This window comes from Podarcis bocagei (assembly GCF_964188305.1).
Source record: "Podarcis bocagei genome assembly, chromosome: 13".
Taxonomy (NCBI): Eukaryota; Metazoa; Chordata; class Lepidosauria; order Squamata; family Lacertidae; genus Podarcis; species Podarcis bocagei.
Window position 1 is genome coordinate 22,794,328 of NC_138138.1, and position 19,675 is coordinate 22,814,002.

General features: G+C 45.9%; 1 protein-coding gene across 1 annotated transcript; it reads left to right on the forward strand.

The window, feature by feature from the left end:
- The first annotated feature begins 6,289 nt into the window (after window positions 1-6,289).
- HOXB1 (homeobox B1) lies at window positions 6,290-14,427 on the forward strand. The gene is made up of 2 exons (XM_081168804.1): window positions 6,290-7,101; window positions 10,240-14,427. Exons 1-2 carry the CDS (start codon window positions 6,417-6,419, stop codon window positions 10,575-10,577), a joined length of 1,023 nt encoding a protein of 340 aa, XP_081024930.1. The 5' UTR covers window positions 6,290-6,416; the 3' UTR covers window positions 10,578-14,427.
- Window positions 14,428-19,675: the final 5,248 nt, after the last annotated feature.

The following is a 19,675-nucleotide window of genomic DNA, read 5'->3' on the forward strand; positions in this document are numbered from 1 at the left end:
GTTAGCCATTGTGAGAACAGGATGTTGGACTAGCACTAGATGGATCTTTGGCAGGGGATTCCCCCCCCCCAGCCAGAACTCACTGGAACTCATTTCCGCTACCATTCAGGTGGACGTCATTGCCATTATAAGGGAATGAAGGAGGCGTTCATTGTGAATTCTGACACCTCTTTTTCTAGAAAAATAGCACTGGTCATTGGCCTGATTCAGCAGGCTCTTCTTACATTCTTATGGAGCTTTCCACACTCTTACCTAGAGATGCTGAACCTGGCACCTTAACTTAAAACCATGGAGATTACCAAACTTAAAACCATGGAGAGACCTGGTTTGAACAAAGACATTGGATTCTTATCTCATTATACATGACTAAGCCATTTCTCACCTTCTCACCCCTTGCCTTTTCCTGTAAGACCTATTACAGTCGTTAAGCGTCGTCAACAGGCTCATCTCAGCTATCTGCCAATCTCCCATTCCCACCACCCTTCTGAGTAATACCCCTCCCCACCTTTTCACTATATAGAAGGGTCCGGCAACTTCTGTTTCAGTGTATCTGAAGAAGTGTGCATGCGCACGAAAGCTCATACCAAGAACTAACTTAGTTGGTCTTTAAGGTGCTACTGGAAGGAATTTTTTTATTCTGGCACCTTGTGTATGCAAAGCAAGCACCCTGTAGCTCCACAGCTGAGCTACGGTCACACCCAAAGAAGAAAATGCTTCTGAAGATGTGCAAAATACTAACTCTGCCACGAAATTACAAGCTGGCTACCATCTGGGATGCAAGGTTGCCAGATTTTAAAACAAAACAAAACCGAAAAACAAAACCAATTACACCTTTAGGCAAACAAATGTAATATGGTGTGAGCTTCCAAAGGCAAAAACTACTACTTCATCATCACCTGCAGGGTGTGGCTCTCAAGCAAACTTCAGCTCCAGCAACACATCTCGTTTTAGAAGCAGCGCAGCTGTAGTGAAACAGGAATGCATTGTTCACACTGTCTCTGCCATGGGCTGTCTTTGGGATGAGAAAATACATGTCTTTCTCTCCCTCCTCCTCTTCCTTTCTCTTTAATGGTCAGGAAAAGTTGCCCAGAGTTCCCTGCAAGTACAAAGTCTCTGTGTGTGTGGTGTGGTGTGGTGTGGTGTGGTGTGGTGTGGTGTGGTGTGGTGTGGTGTGGTGTGGTGTGTGTGTGTGTGATAAATATGTGATGGAAAAAACAGATATGAAAAAAACAAGATTCCCTGGCAGCTTGTTCTATTGGCCCTAACAAACCACAAAATTCTTTGCCTTTTTAGAACTGAAACAAGTTTAGAAGGGGGGGTTATCAGATTCTTCTAACAAAAGTCTTCTTGCCAATGTTCAAAGATATAGTATTTATTTATTTGTTTGTTTGTTTGTTTGTTTGTTTATTCATTCATTCATTTATTTCCACTGTTTTAGGTTGTGGAGGTTCTTACTCTCTTCTTTTAGTGGTTTTCTTAAGACAGGAGTAGCAAAGTGCAAATGTGGCAGATTGATATGGTAGAGCTACATATTTCCTGCATTGCAGTAGATTGGACCAGATGATCCTTAGGGTCCCTTCCAACTCTACAATTCTATGAATCTGTAATTCTATGATAGCGTGAATGTCTTAAAATGAGTTAACTTCTTATTGGATTTCAAAGGTGAGATCTCAAAACTCAAAGGCTTGAATTTCAGATTGCCCTCCCTCTTTTACACTGAGAACCTGGTTCTATAGAATAGGCATTTTATCCATATTTTTTTTTCTTGCTGGAATGTCCTTGCCAGTTACGGGTGCGCGAGCGGAATGGGCATGTTAACTTCACCGTGGCTCCCATTAGATGTATGTATGCCTTTGGAGGAGAGCGCCTTCCTTGTTTTATATCTTCCCCCGGAACAGCTAGCAGACATCTCCCCTTCGGTCTGCTGTGGCACAGATCTGCCGCAAGACTCCAGAGGATGGGGACGGGGAGGGCTGTGTGTGTGTGTGTGTGTGTGTGTGTGTGTGTGTGTGTGTGTGTGTGTGTGTGTGTGATAGGAATGAAAGGCGTCCTCCTGTAAGTCACTCCCAGTCGGGAGCAGATGGCCAGCGGCCGTGAGGTTCCAAAGGGAAATGTAAAGAAGCAGAAGAAGACCCTCAAGCAGCTCATTTCTCCTGTTGGGACCCCCAAGCGCACTTAAGGAAAGACCTTTCTCGACACACCTTTTCCCCCAGGCAGTATCATCTACACTGGGAAAGCCCAACAACTAGTTGTTGCAGTTTTAAATCTAGCCACTTTTAAACTGGCTTGCAACAAGCCGGTCTATTGAGTTTTCCGTAGGCAAACAACTAGCCCTTCGCCATAGCAATAAAGTGGAACGAAACGGTGTTGGGAAGTCGTAAGCGGTTGGAGACACAGCAAACTTAAACAAGCCAGCTAGCTGTGATTTTAAAGCAGAGAGGAAGGGCTCGTTGCGGGAAGCTCGCGGGCATGCAGATAGGAGGATGTGAGGTTTTCATAGCGCGCTGCTGCTATGCCATATGAGAAGTTCCTTGGATGATGTTTCATTAAGCGAACCACGCTCCGAATGCTTATTTAAATCATACGGTGCATATTTGCGTCCTGTTTGCTTTCATTCCAGTTCTCCAGTTTCTCTTTCCATGTGTATCCTACTCGTTTTTTGGTTAGGTTTTTTTTTTCCCAGGAAAAGAAACTTGGTTGTTTTATTATTATTTTTAAAGACACTATTGTCATAGAAGCCCCTAATGCTTATTTAAACCACGTGATGCCTATTTGTGTCCTATTTGTTTCCCCTCTAATTTCTTATTTCTTGCTTTTTTTGGTAGAATTTTTCAGCCCCATAATCCTGGTAAACTTAAAAAAAATCATTATTAGTATTATTAGTAATCGTCATCGTGCGCGTCACCATAATCCTGGACCTGTCTCTCCCACAGTTGCTAAAACAAAACAAAAACCCAATATGCGAATATTTCCGGATACCTATAACACTTTTGGCTCTCCCTTCTCCGCCATACCCTCAAATTCAGAAGCACTGATAGGACTTGATAAATGGCCTCGGGGTTTTATTTGGGCTTTAAGCCGGAAGAGTTATTTATTAGTCTTTCCGTGACCACAATTTGATGTCTCTTAACCAGGCAAATTAATCCCGCGTTTAACAAGCCGAACCCCGGAAGGAAGAAAATGACAAGCTGAGACCTGAAGTTAGCCATACTTTCAAAGGGAGGAATGGCTTTTGGGTTTTTTAAAAAAAGTTTTTAAAGAACTCTATTAGTTCCACACACACACACACACACACACACACACACACACACATTACTGGGCCACCATATTAATTTCTTTGGGAGAAAGTTCAGCCCGTAGAATGTCATGTAAGAACACCCAAGCAATCGCATTCTGATGACCCGGCAGACCTAACCCAGGGAGAAAGTCCAGCACCTGCCGGGATTCACAGGTTAGGATCGCAGGCCTCCAAAGTTTGATGAGAACGTGGCGTATATCACTGACTCAAAGGGTCGTCATGGTTTCAAGGTTTTGTAAAGGCGTCCATCTAAATAAATAAAACGTCCATGCGGGAACAGTCCTAGACCTCAGGATGCCAAAATGGGCTCTGGCTTCCAGTCAGGTGAACAGGATAGCAATTATAGGGTTACAGCCGGCTAAGTGTCGCAAAACTAGCCATGTCTACTCAGAAAGTATCATCAACAACAACTGAATTCAATGGGGTGTATTCCAAGTGGGATTGGGATTATAGCCTTAATAATTTAATGTAAGTGTTATGTACTTGTGTGTGTGTATTTGCAAACAACATCACTTTCCCTTCCTTCTTTTAAGTCGTTTTTATTTTTTATTTTCCCCCCTCTTTCCTTTTTATTTCTTGGCTTCAGCGGCAGACCTCCACCCTTGGGGTCCTGAAGCTTGAACTGTTATGGGGGCCCCTTCACAACCAGCAGCAAGGTCTGGGTAACCGCTGTTATCTTCTTCAGTGGAGTTGTTCAATGGCAGATCACCACAACGTTTTTACAAAAATTAACTACTACATCTCAGATTTTGAATGAAATTGCTGTACTGGGTTACATCACATGTCAAAGTCACTGGTGTGAATTAAAAAAATCCTGTGCCTTATAGTTTTTGAGTTACGGGAAGGAGGATAAAATTAGGGAAATGTTATATACAAATTGGGTCTACTGGACCCAATTATTTTAAGCAATGTGGACTAAATTAGCTTCTGGGGTCCCGAAGCTTAAGCTTCATTAGTTTCATAGTAGATCCGCCCTTAGTTGTCTTTGTTCCTCTTTGACTCACCCTTTCTTTTCTATCTTCCCAAAATCTCTCGAATATAACTCCAGCAATTCTGTACTTACCCACCCCTCCTTCCCCTTTTCTGTAGTATGGAGCCCATTAAATATATACCCCATAAAGACAGCGTATGAAGCTCCTCCAATTTGACGAGAGCAACTCCATAAATGTGGGGGTGGGGGTGGGGACTCTATAATTCACCCCACCCCACCCTTTCAGCACGAGATATTGCTATCAATTCCTAAAGCCTTTCAGTCGCCCGCTTCCCTTCTTCGGGGTTCTGTTTGATGCGTCATTAAAGGACCATTCGGCTACTTTCGAGAGTCCATAAATGGATGATTACGAACTTTCCCTTCCATGGGATTGCCTCTTTCCCTAGGCCATGTGTAAATTGACAAAGGAGGAAGAGACTGCAAACCACTCCACGCCTAATAGAATGGGAAGCCCAGGCAAGCAACATTTATTTACTTGTTAGCACATGGAAGACAAGAGTAACCTCCAATCTGACGCCCACGGTCATTTGTTACTTGTCAGGATATTTACTGGTAGTTCAGCCCACGAGGAGAGCACCAGAGGTTTAGAGCAGGCCAAAAGTTCACCTACAGGGCTGGCTTTGGAGGAGAGCAGCGAAGTTTGGTGGCTCTCAGCAACATTTGCTCGGGAGGGGAAAAAGAGGAGAGGAAGAGAGAGACTCTGAGCCCCTACTCCAAACGAAACGAAAGCAACCCATCTGAAGAAGCATTCAAGAACCCAACGCCTATTTTAGCTGTTTGCACTCTAAATCATATGAGAAACCGCCTCCTTTCAACATTGCCTGTTCTTCTGTTCTAGAATTTGCCAGTCTTAGTAAAAGTGTGGCTGGAGTAAAGTGGTCTTATTGGGAGTCGTTTGCTTGTATGTTTCGATTTTAAGAATGATCCGCAGCAGCGATTAAAAACATCCCATCCCCGCAACAGTAGCTAAATCAAACTCCAGTGACAGCAAGCCCAACTGGTAATATAGTTGCTTTTTATGAAATGTAGAAAGCGGAGGGGTGGAGGGTGGGGAGGGCCTAAGGATGGGAATAAATGGATGGATAGCCAGATAACATAAATAACGGGTAGATGGATAGGGTAGATCGAATTTCAATTTCATTTGCGTTTTCCCCCCTCCAACAAAACACAATTGTGTTTCTAACTTTATTTCACAACTCATTAGAATGTTGATTGAATTAAATTGCTCTTTAGCACACTGCTTCCAGACACAAAGGCGATGTGCAAAGCAGAGCTATTTGGATTTAGTTTGTGTAGTTGTTTTTTTAAGAGAAAGCAAAAAGCACTTTAAGCAAACTCCATAAACGTTTAAGTATCTTTTGGGTGATTAATTTTTTTAAAATGAGGAAAAAGAACATTTTCCTTCATAAAGAAGCCTTCCCTCCCTCTCCCCTCCCCCTCCCTCTGTTTTGCGGGATACGTGAGCCTATGGTAGCTGATATGGGGGGGGTGTAAAGCGCTCTCTCTCCCCCCCCCCAGCTAGGAATAAAAGTTCTAATTATTTTTACCGTCTTATGAACTGGAAGGTGTGTGTGTCTTTTTAACTCACAGAACAGAACTTGAATAGTCCTAACTTTCCCCCCTTCCTTTCCCCAACCCCTTTCTGTCACTTCCTTGCCCCCCTCCCTTCTCTTCCGAAGTCTTTGAGGAGGGTGGGGGAACCTTTTGACGTATCCGTGTTGTTAATCAGATCGATGGGGAAAAGTTTGATTGAAGTTCCTTTGTCATGCAAATGTCAAGGACTTGATGGATGATGGTAGATATCTGACAAACTTCAGGAGGCATTTGTTCATTGGGCTTGATGGCGACCACGTGGTCCAGACCCCCTCTTCCACCCCTCACCCCACCCCCACCTTTCCATCCCACCCCCACCCCCACCCTGAAGGCTTTGGGAAGGAGGGGTGGGGGTATGGGGGGCTCCAGGGCTGGAGATCCGTAGATGGGAAGGCTTCTCACTCTCTCCCCCTCTCTCCCTCTCTCTTTTTCCTAGTTAACTTTTGACATACTATCTAAAGGTTGTAGGGCAGAAAGGATCCCCGTAAAACAGGCTGACCCTCTTCCATCATTGGCAAAGGAACAATACCTAGAATGAACTTCTTCTTAGACTATGCAATTTGTAACCGTGGGACGAGCGCCTACGCGCCCAAGGACTACCAGCATCTCGACCAAGGGACAACTTCCTTCCCATCTTGCTCAGGTACCTCTCCTTCCTGTGACAGCTATCATCAAGAGGGACGCTTCGGGACGACGGGGGTGGGCGCTGCTGGGCTCAACGCCCACCAGCAGCACCACCACCACCAGCAGAACTCCAGCTACCCTCCTCCTCTTCCTCCCAACCCTACTGGCCTTGGCATCTCCTTCGCGGGGTCATCCCAGCCATCGGGTACAGGATATTCGGCAGCCCCCAACTGCAGCCCAAGCTTCGCCAACCAGCAGTTCTTCCTCGGCCCCCAGGAGACGGATGGAGGCTACTTCCAGCCCTCGGCCTACCCTGCCAGCGTGGCTCCTTCTTCCTCTTCTCCCTCTTCTTCTAGCCTCGGAAGCTTACCTGACGGTTTCTGCGCCACCCCGGGCCAGTTCCAGCCACACCTCTATGGGCCCGAGCAGGGTGGCTATTTGCAAGGGGCTTTTGGCAACCTTTCCCCGCCCTTACAGGAGAACAAAGACCCGCGGGCTTGCTCGGCCCAGCCATGCCCCATGACTGCCACCACCGGCACGGCCACCACCCAGACCTTTGAATGGATGAAAGTGAAAAGGAACCCTCCTAAAACAGGTAAAGCCCCCTCGGTTCCCTTTTACAAGACGAGGGGAGGCTAGCAGAGGCTGCTTTCCATGTTTCTCCCCTCCACTGGAAGGTGGTTGTTGTCTCCATCATGCCTTACTCCAGAGAATCCCAAGAGCACGTGACTTATGGAGTCACATGGAGGCAGGATCTGGTCCAGAAAAACAATACTCTTAGGCCCTGCCATCACCAACTTTCCCATCTCTGGCCGGAACGCAAAAACCATAATGGGTTAGGTGAGTGTGTAGAACAGAGGGCGTGGTTGGAAAGGAAACGGATGGTACAATATGCCTCTGTTCTGTTTCCAAAGTTGCCCGAGGGGAGAGAGAAGGCCAGCGTTAGCTTTAGGCCCTGAGAGGCAGACGGGGGTTCAAGCTGCAGAATGGTATCTAGTGTAGAAAAGGAGGGAATCTACTTTCCTTCCCAGGGATCACCTCCCCATCTGGTTATGGGGCAGGCTTGTTTCATTCATTATGTGATATGTTTATGCCGCTTTTCAGACGGACATTGCCTCTCAGGGCTGCTCACAGCACTCAGAAAACGTGACACCAGTTCATTTGGTTGGGGTTTCACCCAGCAAATAGAGGCACACATGCGCACGCGCGCAACGAGCTCTTCTAACATTCCGCGGCACTTTCACTCTTCGGTCCATGCCCACGAGAAGAGAATCAGTGTTTCCCCCTCCCCCACGCGCGTGTTATAAAGGCATGTCTGAACCGAGTCGAGAATGGTGGTCTTGTGGCTGCTTCTTCACACCTGCAATTGGCCGCTGTAGCATCAGTAACAGGGTTACCGCTAAACGCTGCTCCACCAAGTCTCTGCCAGTGAAGATCAGGACTGCCTCATATCATTCACCCACAAGGGTAGAGGAGTCTAGTGGTGGGCATGGCATCATGAAGATAACTTTCCTACTGCTGTAGTCAGTCAGGGCACGCGCAAAGCCCGCGAGATCCATCCCTGCTAAATGTAGGAACTGGGAAGTGTCCATTGGGTGCGTGTCACGCATAGTACCAGCTAGAGCAGTCCTGGCCTTTCCTATAGAGGCTCAGCCCAGCGCTGGGTTTTTCTGCAGGGCAGCATCCTCTGAGGCTGGGGTGGCCGAGCTTCGCACAATTCCCTTTAGGGTTGCGTTGGAGTTTTTAATTCCTTGGAGGGTAGGGAGGCGCCGTCTCATGGAGGAGTACTCCTTGACGTCTGTGAGCAGCAACCATTCCAAACGAATGGCGCCCACGCAGGAGAATGTCGCCTGAATTACCCCCAAAGTTCCTCGCTTGTTTGTTATGTTTCAGTTTATTCAGCTGGTTTAAAAAGAAAAGAACAAATCTTAGCCATGTAAGAAGGACCCCAGTAGATCTGACTGGGGGAAATTAGAGGAATTTGCAAGCAGGGATAAAAATGGAATTAAGGGAAAGACCAGTCCATTTGGGGGACTGGGAAGCAGGACCGGCCTAGAGGCGATGGATGGACAGAGGGACGGATAAAGATACCCGGTACAGGGCTTCAGAGTCAGCCCGAACATCTGTTTCTGACGCTTAGCCTCAGCCCTGGAGCAGTGCAGTTAGAAGCGTAGAGAGTGCCCCTGAGCAGGTGCAGAGTATACCCCCCTCGTCACTAACCACAGAGAGTCTTCTCACACCCGGGATGTAGAGGATGGTGTCACAATTTCCCGGCGTGTCTTTTCCTAGCAATTATGCATTGGCTGGAATGTTTATTGGGAGAGTTATCTTATCAGGCTGGGTCAGAGCTAGCAGCTGAGTTCACCAGAGTTTATCCCCGGAACCTGTTAAACTTTACGGACCACGTGAAGCAGTAGTTCGGTTGATACGTTTATCCGAAATAAATCCAGTGGGCGAATCACCTGTTTGCCACGCGGTACCCAAGGCAACGCACACACTTGTAACCTAAAACTTGCAAGTGGGTCCCTGCAACAAAATGTTGCACCATTAAGTGCTTCTTGTTCAGAGTTCCAGTCATTCTATTCCGCTCTCTCTCTCTCCTTCGTTGTCCTTCCTTATCTCCCAAAGCCAGTATCCCCGTATCCACTAAACATACCCAGTCCTCATTTGGCTGTTTTTGAGGTTTTTCTCTCCGTTTAGGGTTTTTGGGGGGAGTCGGTAATTAAAAATAAATAAATTATTTTCTCCACTAATGCCTACGGACAGAGTTCCCCACCATCCTGGAGACATTGAAAAATAGCTTCTCTGTGTGAACCAGGAAGTGACCTATCTAGACAATGAGATGGTTCTTTCTGCCCTTTATCTCTCTCTGCGTTTCTCTGTCCTCCTGTGCTGTTCCAGCCTCTCCACTCCAGTTGTCAGGTTTTTTTCTACTCAACATTCGGTGCCTTTGAACCATTATGAGAATGGTGTGTGTGTGTGTGTGTGTAGGGTTTGCGCATAAGGTTAGTGTGCGCTTTTGGTACTTGTGCAAGTAGCCTGCACTTCTTTCTGGCTTCTTTCTCGAGCGTTGGAATTGCAATTTTGGCAGGAGAACGGATGGCATGGTATTAGTATCAAGATAAAACTATTAAAACTACAAATGATAATAAGCAATAATATTGTTACCCGCCATAGGCACAGGAGAAGGGCAGTATAGGAGAACGACGAACTGATTTGATGTGTTTCTCTTGTAAGCCGCCTTGGGAGCGGTTGTGGAGGAAAGGCGGTGTACAAAAAAGAAGTAAATAAACAGAAACTGTTAAAGGTGGGGGGGGGGACAGGTAAAGTTGTTTTAAAGGGCAATGGCGAATAATGCAAAAGTGTCATCGTGGGCCCCAATTGTCACAACACAATCTTCTAGGATCCTAGACTGGGGTGAAAGAGTAGGAGCCCTCACACCAGGAGTAAAAAGGACCCTCAGTGGCCGTACTCGTAGAATGTTCCTGAGGAAAAACCTGCCTTTGAGCATCTGCAGAGTGCACCTATCTCTGACTGCTTGATAACCACAGACCTGTTCCCACAGACCCTGCAGGTGGTGTGGAAACGGGGGAATAATCCAGAGCTCCCCCGCGGGTGGGCGTGTATGTGCTTCTGATTTTAGACCCGAGGGGCCTGCAATTCTAACGCGTGGCTTCCTTGCTTCCTCTCCCCCCCCCCCTTTGCTTTGGCCTTGTGGCTCGTCTCTGAACAGCGACCGTGTCCGACTACGGCTTGGCCGCCCACGCCAGCACCATCCGGACCAACTTCACCACCAAGCAGCTGACGGAGCTGGAGAAGGAATTCCACTTCAGCAAGTACCTGACCCGGGCCAGGCGGGTGGAGATCGCGGCCACCCTGGAGCTCAACGAGACCCAGGTGAAGATCTGGTTCCAAAACAGAAGGATGAAGCAGAAGAAGAGGGAGAAGGAGGGTCTGGCCGGAGCCCCCGCCGCCCTCAGCGGCTCGGCCAAGGAAGCCAGCGAGGCGGCCTCGGACAGATCCAGCAGGTCCTCCACGCCCGACGCTTCGCCCAGTTCCGTGTCCTCTTGAAGGGGAGACACGCGAGGTCCTCCCACCCCCACCCGCACTCGAATATCCTCCCCACCCACAGGCCCCCCTTTAAGGTAATAGCTCCTCCTTGAACAGAAACGCCAGGCCGATGCGCAGGCTGCCTTAAGCCTCGGTCGTCACGCGCAAGCACATCGCACGTCCATGGAGCAAGCCACCGCGCAGGCACGTGTATTCCTAAGCGCGGGCATCTGTGCACACGGACGCCTCGATTGTAGGTGCACACGAACAAGAACCGCGTGTTCAGAAACAAAGAACCGTGTGTTCAGAAACACACCTACAGATCAGCTTCCAACTGACGCACGCATATACTTTCTCTCCCTGGGTATTTTTTTCTGGTGGGGAGGGGTCATAGGAGCCAACTCCTGGCGGGCGGGGGTCTTCGAACCCCCCCCCTTAAAAATATTTGTGCCTCCCTCCAAGTTGATGGGCATTGCCATTCAAATAGTATGCGTGCACTGCGTCATGTGATCGATTATGCGGGGCGGGGCTTACCTGCTCCCGCCCCCTATATTTTATTCAAGTTGGAGCCCTATCTCCGCAGAATTGTTTATGGGCTCGTACCATCAAGAGTTATTGCCTGAGGCTGATTTGCAGCTTTTCCCGCGCCTGCCTGCTCTGACAAACCCTGCATGACAGGTACACGCGTGTTCCTTTGCTGCCTGAAACATCCACGGAGCAGGACCGCAACTCTCACACTCCTCCTTCCTTGGCAATGCGGAGGAACCCATCGCCAGCTATGTATTATTCCTTTCTCCCCGCACCCCCTATCAGAGATACTAAGAACTGGAGATCGGAGAGGAGTGATTCCTAAGGGTAGCCCTTACTCTTTCCCTCTCCGTTATGTGATAGGACCTCGCCCAAGACCAGGAGCTGCCCGAAGTGTGCCTGTCTCTTTGAATGCCTACTTCATCAAGACTACTATATCTCAGGGACAGCCGTTTTCCCACCTTCCTTTCCCAAAATTAGGAACCGCACTTTCAGCAAGATTTGAGTGTTTCCGTTTTTGTTTAAGGTTGAGTTGCGGACGCAAGGTGTGTATCTTACTTTTCCAATGGATAAAACGAGGGTCATATTTCCGCGTTCGTCTCCTTGCTTGTTTCTGACTTTTCCTTACGCGCTAACGATTTTTTTTAATTAAAAAAGTGTGGACATTTTATATAGAACGGAATAAAACACACGCTCTCTCGCAGCCCAGTGACAACGCCAGAGGCCTTGGAGAAGCAATTCTCCCATTCATCTCCAATGTTGCACTAGAAGAGAACAGGGCCTCTGCCTGCTGATACCCCGAAATAGTTTGGCTACATGGAACTCCTTTCACGCATCAACTGTAGTTTCGCGAAGAGGCTTTCTGACCGTGTGAATGCAGCATTTGCTAAAAGGGAAGCAAGACAGCTGATAGCTACTTATTAACAGCTCTGTTTTTATTTGTCTTTGATGTCAGCACCAAAGTTTTAATGACCATAGTGGTGATGATGTTTAATATGTTCGTGGGAATGTGCCTCAGCATCGTATTAATTCACTAACCTGATGAATGACTCATCTTTTTGCTAAAATGTATTTTTTTATTTTTTACTGTGTTTTAGGATATAACAAAACAGGCAGAATGGGGTATTGAACCAACTAAGGTTGGTACCAGAAATATGCCATTCTAAGAGCCTCCTAGAATTCTGCATCAGGCAGAGAAGCCTTCCTTACTTCTGTGACCCATAGGGTTTAGGCAGCAGGAGAGCAAAACCCCAAAATCCATAGACTTACACTTTGTAATTTTCATAGAGGATTTTTAGAACTTGGCTAGAGGATTTATCGAACTTGGCTATCATCTCTTCTAGCTGACAGGAGAGCCAGGTAGCTAAGTAGCTTAGATATAGCCAGCCTTTAGCAGCATGAAGCAATACATAAGTGTCAAAAGAGGATGTGCTCAACATCTGGGGATTTGCTGTGTGCTTAATTCCCTTGGAAACCAGGAAACACCCTGAACTTTAAATGTGCTTATTAGGAAAGTAAATTCTTTTGGTGGACAGGTCTTACCCTTCAGTCAATGCACCCAGGATTGAGCATATCTGACTAAATCTGGAGGTGGGGGTGGACAACTTCCTGTGCATTTGCCTGTTGCAATGAATGGGAGCTTGGCAAGAGCAGCAGGCCCTATTTCTTTGACTTCAAAATGCAAAGAGGTTCTGATTTGACCATTAGATATGAGGAGTCCTACAAGAAACATCAAAAGTTTGAGAATTTGGGAAGGAACTGAATCTTCTCCTCCCTCCCTCCTACAAACAGCCCAACTCTTTTCACATTTACCATGAAACAAGTCCCACTGAATTTAATGGGATTTACCCTCTAGTAAGTGACTTCAGGAATTCAGGTGACTTCAGTAAGTCACTAGTAAGACTAGTAAGTGACTTCAGGACTTCAGGGACCCAGGTGGTGCTGTGGGTTAAACCACAGAGCCTAGGACTTGCCAATCAGAAGGTTGGTGGTTCGAATCCCCGCAACGGGGTGAGCTCCCGTTGCTCAGTCCCTGCTCCTGCCAACCTAGCAGTTTGGAAGCACGTCAAAGTGCAAGTAGATAAATAGGTACCGCTCCAGCAGGAAGGTAAACGGCATTTCCGTGCGCTGCTCTGGTTCGCCAAAGCGGCTTAGTCATGCTGGCCACATACCACGGAAGCTGTCTGAGGACAAACGCCGGCTCCCTCGGCCTGAAAGGGAGATGAGCGCCGCAACCCCAGAGTTGGTCACGACTGGACCTAATGGTCAGGGGTCCCTTACCTTTACCTTTAAGTGACTTCAGGAATGCAGCCTTATTAGTTCTCTCCCTCCCTCTATCTCTCCCTGGGCTATGACTTATGGGGTAGTAGTATACAAGGACCTTGGAGACTCAGGGAATGCTTTACTTGCATGCACAAAGCTGGGAATAGGCAGGCTAATATTTCAAGCCAAAGGAAATGGTCATCCTGGCAGTAGGGATGGGCAACTTTTCTTTCCGTTTCAGTTTCTCTCAGTTCCTGTTTTTCACCAATCCTAAATTTTCCACATCAGTGTGTGTGTATCCTCATGATAATCCATCAGTATTTTAGTGTTAATTTCTCCTAATAGAAAAATACACATTTGCAGGTTTGCAAGTAATATAATGCCCTAATATAATGCATTTTGCATGCCCCCCATATATGTATTATTTAAATGCACACTTTAGTATATGCATTTTTGGGGTACGCATTATTTGGCATAGCAAAAAAATCAGAGAAATGTGAATGTTGAAAGATGGCTGTGTTTCAGTTTGTGCATTGTTTTGGAAAGTATGGCTTTGATAGGTTGACTATTAATGTCTCCCCCATTCCTACCAGGCAGGCAGGCAGGAACCTCCTGGCCTCTTTGCTTTTAGAGATTCTCTTCTAGGGCTTGGCTGCTAACTCAGAGGAAGACACTTCAACTAGTTACTTCTAAAACAGTTCCAAAATTACTTTTAAAAAGAGAAAGAGAGAGAATGTCTTGGTTTGACAAATTTAAGGACTTGTTTGCATGGAACTGAATTTTGACCAATATCTAATTGCCAAAGTTTACTAACAATTTATCCTATATTTATTATTCCTTCCCATAGAATGAACCCCAAACCCCCTCCCTATGATTGTAGGGCGACCTGGGACAGACAGTGCAAGCTTTTCCAGTTTCACTAACATTAGCCCTAGAGCAAAACTTTTAAAAAGCAGAAACTTTGTTGTTGTTATTATTATTAATAATTATTATTATTTAGATTTTTAATGAAATCTAGTGTTTTAAGCTGGATCTGGAGACACTGTCTCCTCCTTGTGCTTTATATCTTGAACCGAAACTACCTCAACCTAAATAAAGTATAAATTTTCTCAAGTTTCTTGAACACTTGATTTGGCCATCTTTTCCTCTCTTGCCCCCTGCCCTTTGATATAACACAAACATTTGCGGGGCGATTATACTTCCACTGTGTAGTGTGTCCAGTATGGTTGCCTCACCTTAAAAGGGATACCGTAGAACTGGAGTAGGTTCAGAAAAGAGCCAGCAAAATGGTCAAGGCATTGGAGAAACTACCTGAAGAGGAAAGATTTGAGGCAATATAATTCAGAGAAAAGGTGAGTAAGGGGGAACACAACAGAGGTGTACAGAATTATACATGGTATGAATGAAAAAAATAGAAAAAAGTTGTTTTCCCTCTCTCCTAATACAGTCATACCTTGGGTTTTTTAAAAGCCTAGTTCTCAAACGTTTTGGCTCCCGAATGCCACAAACCTGGAAGTGACTGTTAAAGTTTGCAAACTATTTTTGGAAGCCAAACATCCGATCACTGGCAAAGGAACGGGGGTGCGGAGGGAGCAGGCCGCCCCCAGCACCACTATTCCGGTAGGGTGCCATCGCAGAAGCCCCCCCAGACACAGGCCACGCACCCCCTCGCGCGCCAGGCACCATGCCCCCAGAATGTGTGCCACGCCTCCAGGGGTGCCAGCCACGCTCCCACCTGCTCTCCGCCCCCAGTAGCGGAGCATGCAGCTTCGTCACTGCGTCCGATGGGACTTCTGTGGCTTCTGATTGGCTGCAGGAGCTTCCTGTAGCCAATCAGGAGCCATGCTTTGGTTTCCAAAGTTTTGGAAGTCAAAAGGACTTCTGGAATGGATTCTGTTTGACTTCCTAGGTACGACTGTACTAGAAATCAGGGGCATCCAGTAAAACTGAAAGCTGGACAATTCAGGTCAGAAAAAAAGGACTACTTCACATAGTGCACAGTTAATTTCGCTTCCGCAAGAGACATTGATGCCACCAACTTGGATGGCTTTAAAAGAGGATTAGATCAATTCGTGGAGGATGTGGCTGCTAACCATGATGGGTCTGTTCTACTTCAACTGTTGGAGGCAGCAAATATCTGAATACTAGTTGCTGGGAAGCACAAATGCTGTTATTATACTCAGGTCCTGCTTGTGGACTTTCCTTAGGCACCTGGTTGGCTTCTGTGAGAATAAGATGCTGGACTAGATGGGCCTTTGGCCTGATCCAGTGGGGCTCTTCTTCTGTCCTTAACATCTCTAGAAAGGGCAGGATCAATAGCTAATGAGGAACCGAGAAAGTTTTCATGCAGCTTCTTATATGAAGCAACCTTAGACTGAATCAAATGATTGGCCCATCTCACTCAGCATTGTCTATTTTGACAAGCTACCTAGAGATGCTGAGGAAGCCAGGAACTTCTGCTCTGGCACAGAGCTATGGCTCCAGGCTACTTCTCTTCATTCAGAATGGTCCAGAATACTGCATCCCCTCAGTGGCAAAGTAGACAACAAAAGGTTCTCTAAGTGACATTGGAACATCCACATCAACACAACAGGGTTGGCCTACTTCTCACTGGGGTGACAAACTCTTGAGTAGGTTCTGATGAAGGACTACTCCTCCATACTTTAAAAATAATAATTATTAGCGACAGAACTTACAGGGAGCTTTGTTCCTGATATGCAATTTTCTAGGTGTGGGGATTTGCTGTTTACACGGAGAAGCACTGAATCATGTGAACCTCCACCTGCTGTCTGAATTGGTGCAGCTCAAACACAGGCTTACCTAGGAGGATAGTGAGGTAGCTGGAAGGTGCCATGGCCCCCTTTATTCAAAGCATTAACCTCTAAAGCAGTCTCTCTGGTCCACTTTATATCAAGTGGTAAAGCATTTCCTGGACTGTACCACTTTGGGTTGCAGATGGGGACTGTACTTTTGGGAAGGTTTCCAGCAGATGGGAGAATCTGCACATAGGAAGAAAGTATCAAGCCAGGGACAGACCCTTCCCCAACACATTAGTTCTCTACTTGCAGAAACTTCATTACTCCCCCCCCCCCCCGCGACACACATCTGTATCCTGAAGTGGTACAGTCCAGAAAATGCTTCAATAGGTGAGTCCAGATTCCACGAACAGGCTGTTCTCCTCTGTCTTTCTCCTTTCTCCTTCTAAGTGGCTTCTGTTTCCACCTACTTCTACCAGAACATTAAGAAGGGGGTTTCCAGATAAGGACTATCTTAGAGAATCCCATTTGGTGGAGATGGCATTGGTTGGAAAAGTGCTCCGTTACACACACCAAAAGAGTCAAGCATTCAGAAAAAGGTCATGTTGGTGTCAGCTTGTCCAGATAACAAAAAGCCTCTCTGGGCTCCATCTGAAATTCAAAGGGATTGGCTGGAAGATGCTTCCTGGCCTTTCTGCATGTGTAAAGTTCCCTGTCCCTTAGATAGAACGATCTGTGTTGCTCCTTTCTTGTTCCCTTTGTATCTTTCCTATTGGTCTCAGAGTCACCTTTCGCTGCTCTCCAGGGGTGTGCCCAGCTCCCATGTCAGCCCTTCTCCCCTTGCCTTAGATTTTGTGCTTTCTATAATGCATGCAGTTTGCATGAAAGAGAAGTAAGGATGCACCACATTGCTGCTGCTGCTTGTCTAGATGATGCAGTGAAACAAAACAAAATAACAACACACAATGGTCTTTTCTTCTGAGTAATTTTTTTTGTACTTCAATTTGGATTGGATTTGCAATGGTAGCAGAGAAACTAAGAAAAATGATAATAATTGTTCATAATAATAATACAAACAACAACAATCTACTGCCAGATGACATTGACCATAAGAATGTTCTATCAAACATGTTTTAAAGGTATACATTTGGATAAGCAGTCCAAATAGGTTTCTGAATATTTATTTGTTTGTTTTACAACTAGAGGAAGGCTCTGGTTTTATTTCATAGAATCGTAGAGTTGGAAGAGACCTCAGGGGCCATCTAGTCCAACCCCCTGCAATGCAGGAATCTTTTGCCCAATGTGGGGCTCAAACCCACCACCCTGAGATTAAGAGTTTGATGCTCTACCAACTGAGCTAACTGACAATTTTCAGAGATACATTCAGAGGTAGAAAGGACAATGAGTAAAACATATTCTGAGTAGACATGCATAGGATTGTGAACCTAAATGTCTGGAGCTATTCTCATAACTTGAATTAGATTCAAATGAACAGGCAAAGGACTTCACAAAAGTGACCCTCCCCCAATTTGCAGTGAGCTGGCTTCCCTACTGCTCCACTCATCTATCCATCATTTGCTTTAAAAAAAATCTTCCATCCAGTTATCTCTTCTCAGACTCTGCTGGTCTGATTTCTTTTCTTGCTTTCTTTTTTTGTCTTCCCTTCTTTTATTTGTCATTATCATCCTGCCCCCACCGCTGCCAACACCCTTTCCTTTCCATCTATCTGCCATTTCAGAGGATAGGTCTAGAACCAAGAGCTGGAAGATTCAGGGAAGCAGATCTAGCTAAGCATTGTGAGAAGCATCCTGACCGCAAAAGCTATCGGCCTGTGGAACTACCTGCATCAGGAGGTTGAGGGCTCTCCTTTGCTGAAGGTGTTTAAGCTAGAAGCTAGATGACCAAGGTGACGTAAATATATAACCTGCACTGAGCAAACAGCTTGACTAGAGGACCTCCAAAGCCCCTTCCAAAATTCTATCCACCGCCCCATCATCTCTCATTCTACTTCCATCAATCTTCTCATTCTCTCCCCTTTTCTTCTCTCTGTTGTCTTTCCTTTTCCACCCATCCATCTTCCCTCATTATTTTCCTCTTTCCTCTCCATTCAATGACCAACCTGTTATTTCCTTCTTTCCTTCCATCCTCAGAGAAGGAGGGAAATGAAAAGACATGCCTGTGGTGATAGCTGTCTCTCTGAGCCATTCATTTCTCCCTCTCTTTGTTGTGGAGGACTGCTGCATGTATTTATTTATTTATTAAAAAATAAGCCATGCGTTCCTGGCATGGATCTTGAGGCAAACTATCAAAACCACAGTTTTTCAAGGCCTCATATACAGAAACCACAGTCTCTCTCAAAGCAGCTGGAATTCCTTCTCTATCACAAAAGGAAGAGAAATTCCCAACTGTTTTTTTTTAAGGGTTTCAAAATAATTTATAGCAGTGACTCAGCTGGATCTGCTCCTCTTTGAAGGGGAACATCTTCAGAAGGTGGGCTAAGCAGACTCCTGCCTTCTGCCCAGACAAAAGAGCAGGAAGAGAAGTCCAGGAGTCCCTTTGGCTCCTTGGCAAGTTTGTCCTTGCCATCTGTTCCCACCCCTTGGTGTGATTTCACCCCCTCCTTCTCTCCTTAAAGCATTTGTTCTCACAATGTGAGGCCTTTTGATCTCAGAAAATCACTTTCTATTTAAAAGGAAGAAAGAGAGAACTTCCTACTTTTGGGATCCTTGTAACTTTCCCTCTGAACTGGACAATCCTCTGTGACAGCTTATAATGGGAGGCCCAGTTTATAATGGGAAATTGTTTTCACCTTTAAATGAAGGTGTGGTTGTTGTTACTGTTTTAGTGAACTGCTCAGAGATCTTTGGATGAAGGGCAGTACAACAACAACAACAACAACAACAACAACAACAACAACAACAACAACAACAACATTTATTATTTTAGTGGAACCTCTCAGGGTTTAGATGAAAGTCTGAGCTCCATTCAACACTGTGCCACTGGTAAGATATAAGCCCCCCTCTCACCTTCCACACTTGTGAAACTGAGAGCAATGTAGAATGTGGTTGCGTGAATGCTCCAGACACCCGGATTTGTTTATTTTTTGAGGTGGGAAAGGAATTTATAAATTGAGTGTTCCCTCACTGTTCCACGAAAGTTGTGTAGGCCTTTGTGTTTCTTAAAAACTGTACTTCTAGACTGTTTACTGCTTTCGGGTGGGGATCAGGCAAATACTACTAAATTCAGGTTGATTGGGTTTTTTTTTTTTAAGTTAACATTCTCTAACTAACACAAAGCAATCCCACCAGCAGCAAAAATATTTGCCCCCTTCTATTGCATGAGGACAAGATATCATTGCTAACTAAGACTGGTGGGTATATTCCCCTTATCTTTTTCTGATCATACGGAAAGCCCTGGTGACAAGTGAATGATACAGGTCCTGATTTGTGCATGGGCCTGTGCTCTAGTTTCCATTGCTAGATGTTCTCAACACTGCAACACATGAATTAAAAGGTGATCATGTGCATATCCCATTGGGGATTAGAGGAAAGAACTTTTGGGTCATAAGATGGA

Bases quoted from the DNA above. Each gene is read 5' to 3' on its own strand.
- HOXB1 (XM_081168804.1), top strand. From the start codon at position 6,417: ATGAACTTCTTCTTAGACTATGCAATTTGTAACCGTGGGACGAGCGCC. The intron at 7,102-10,239 runs GTAAAGCCCCCT...GTCTCTGAACAG, and splicing joins AAGGAACCCTCCTAAAACAG to CGACCGTGTCCGACTACGGC.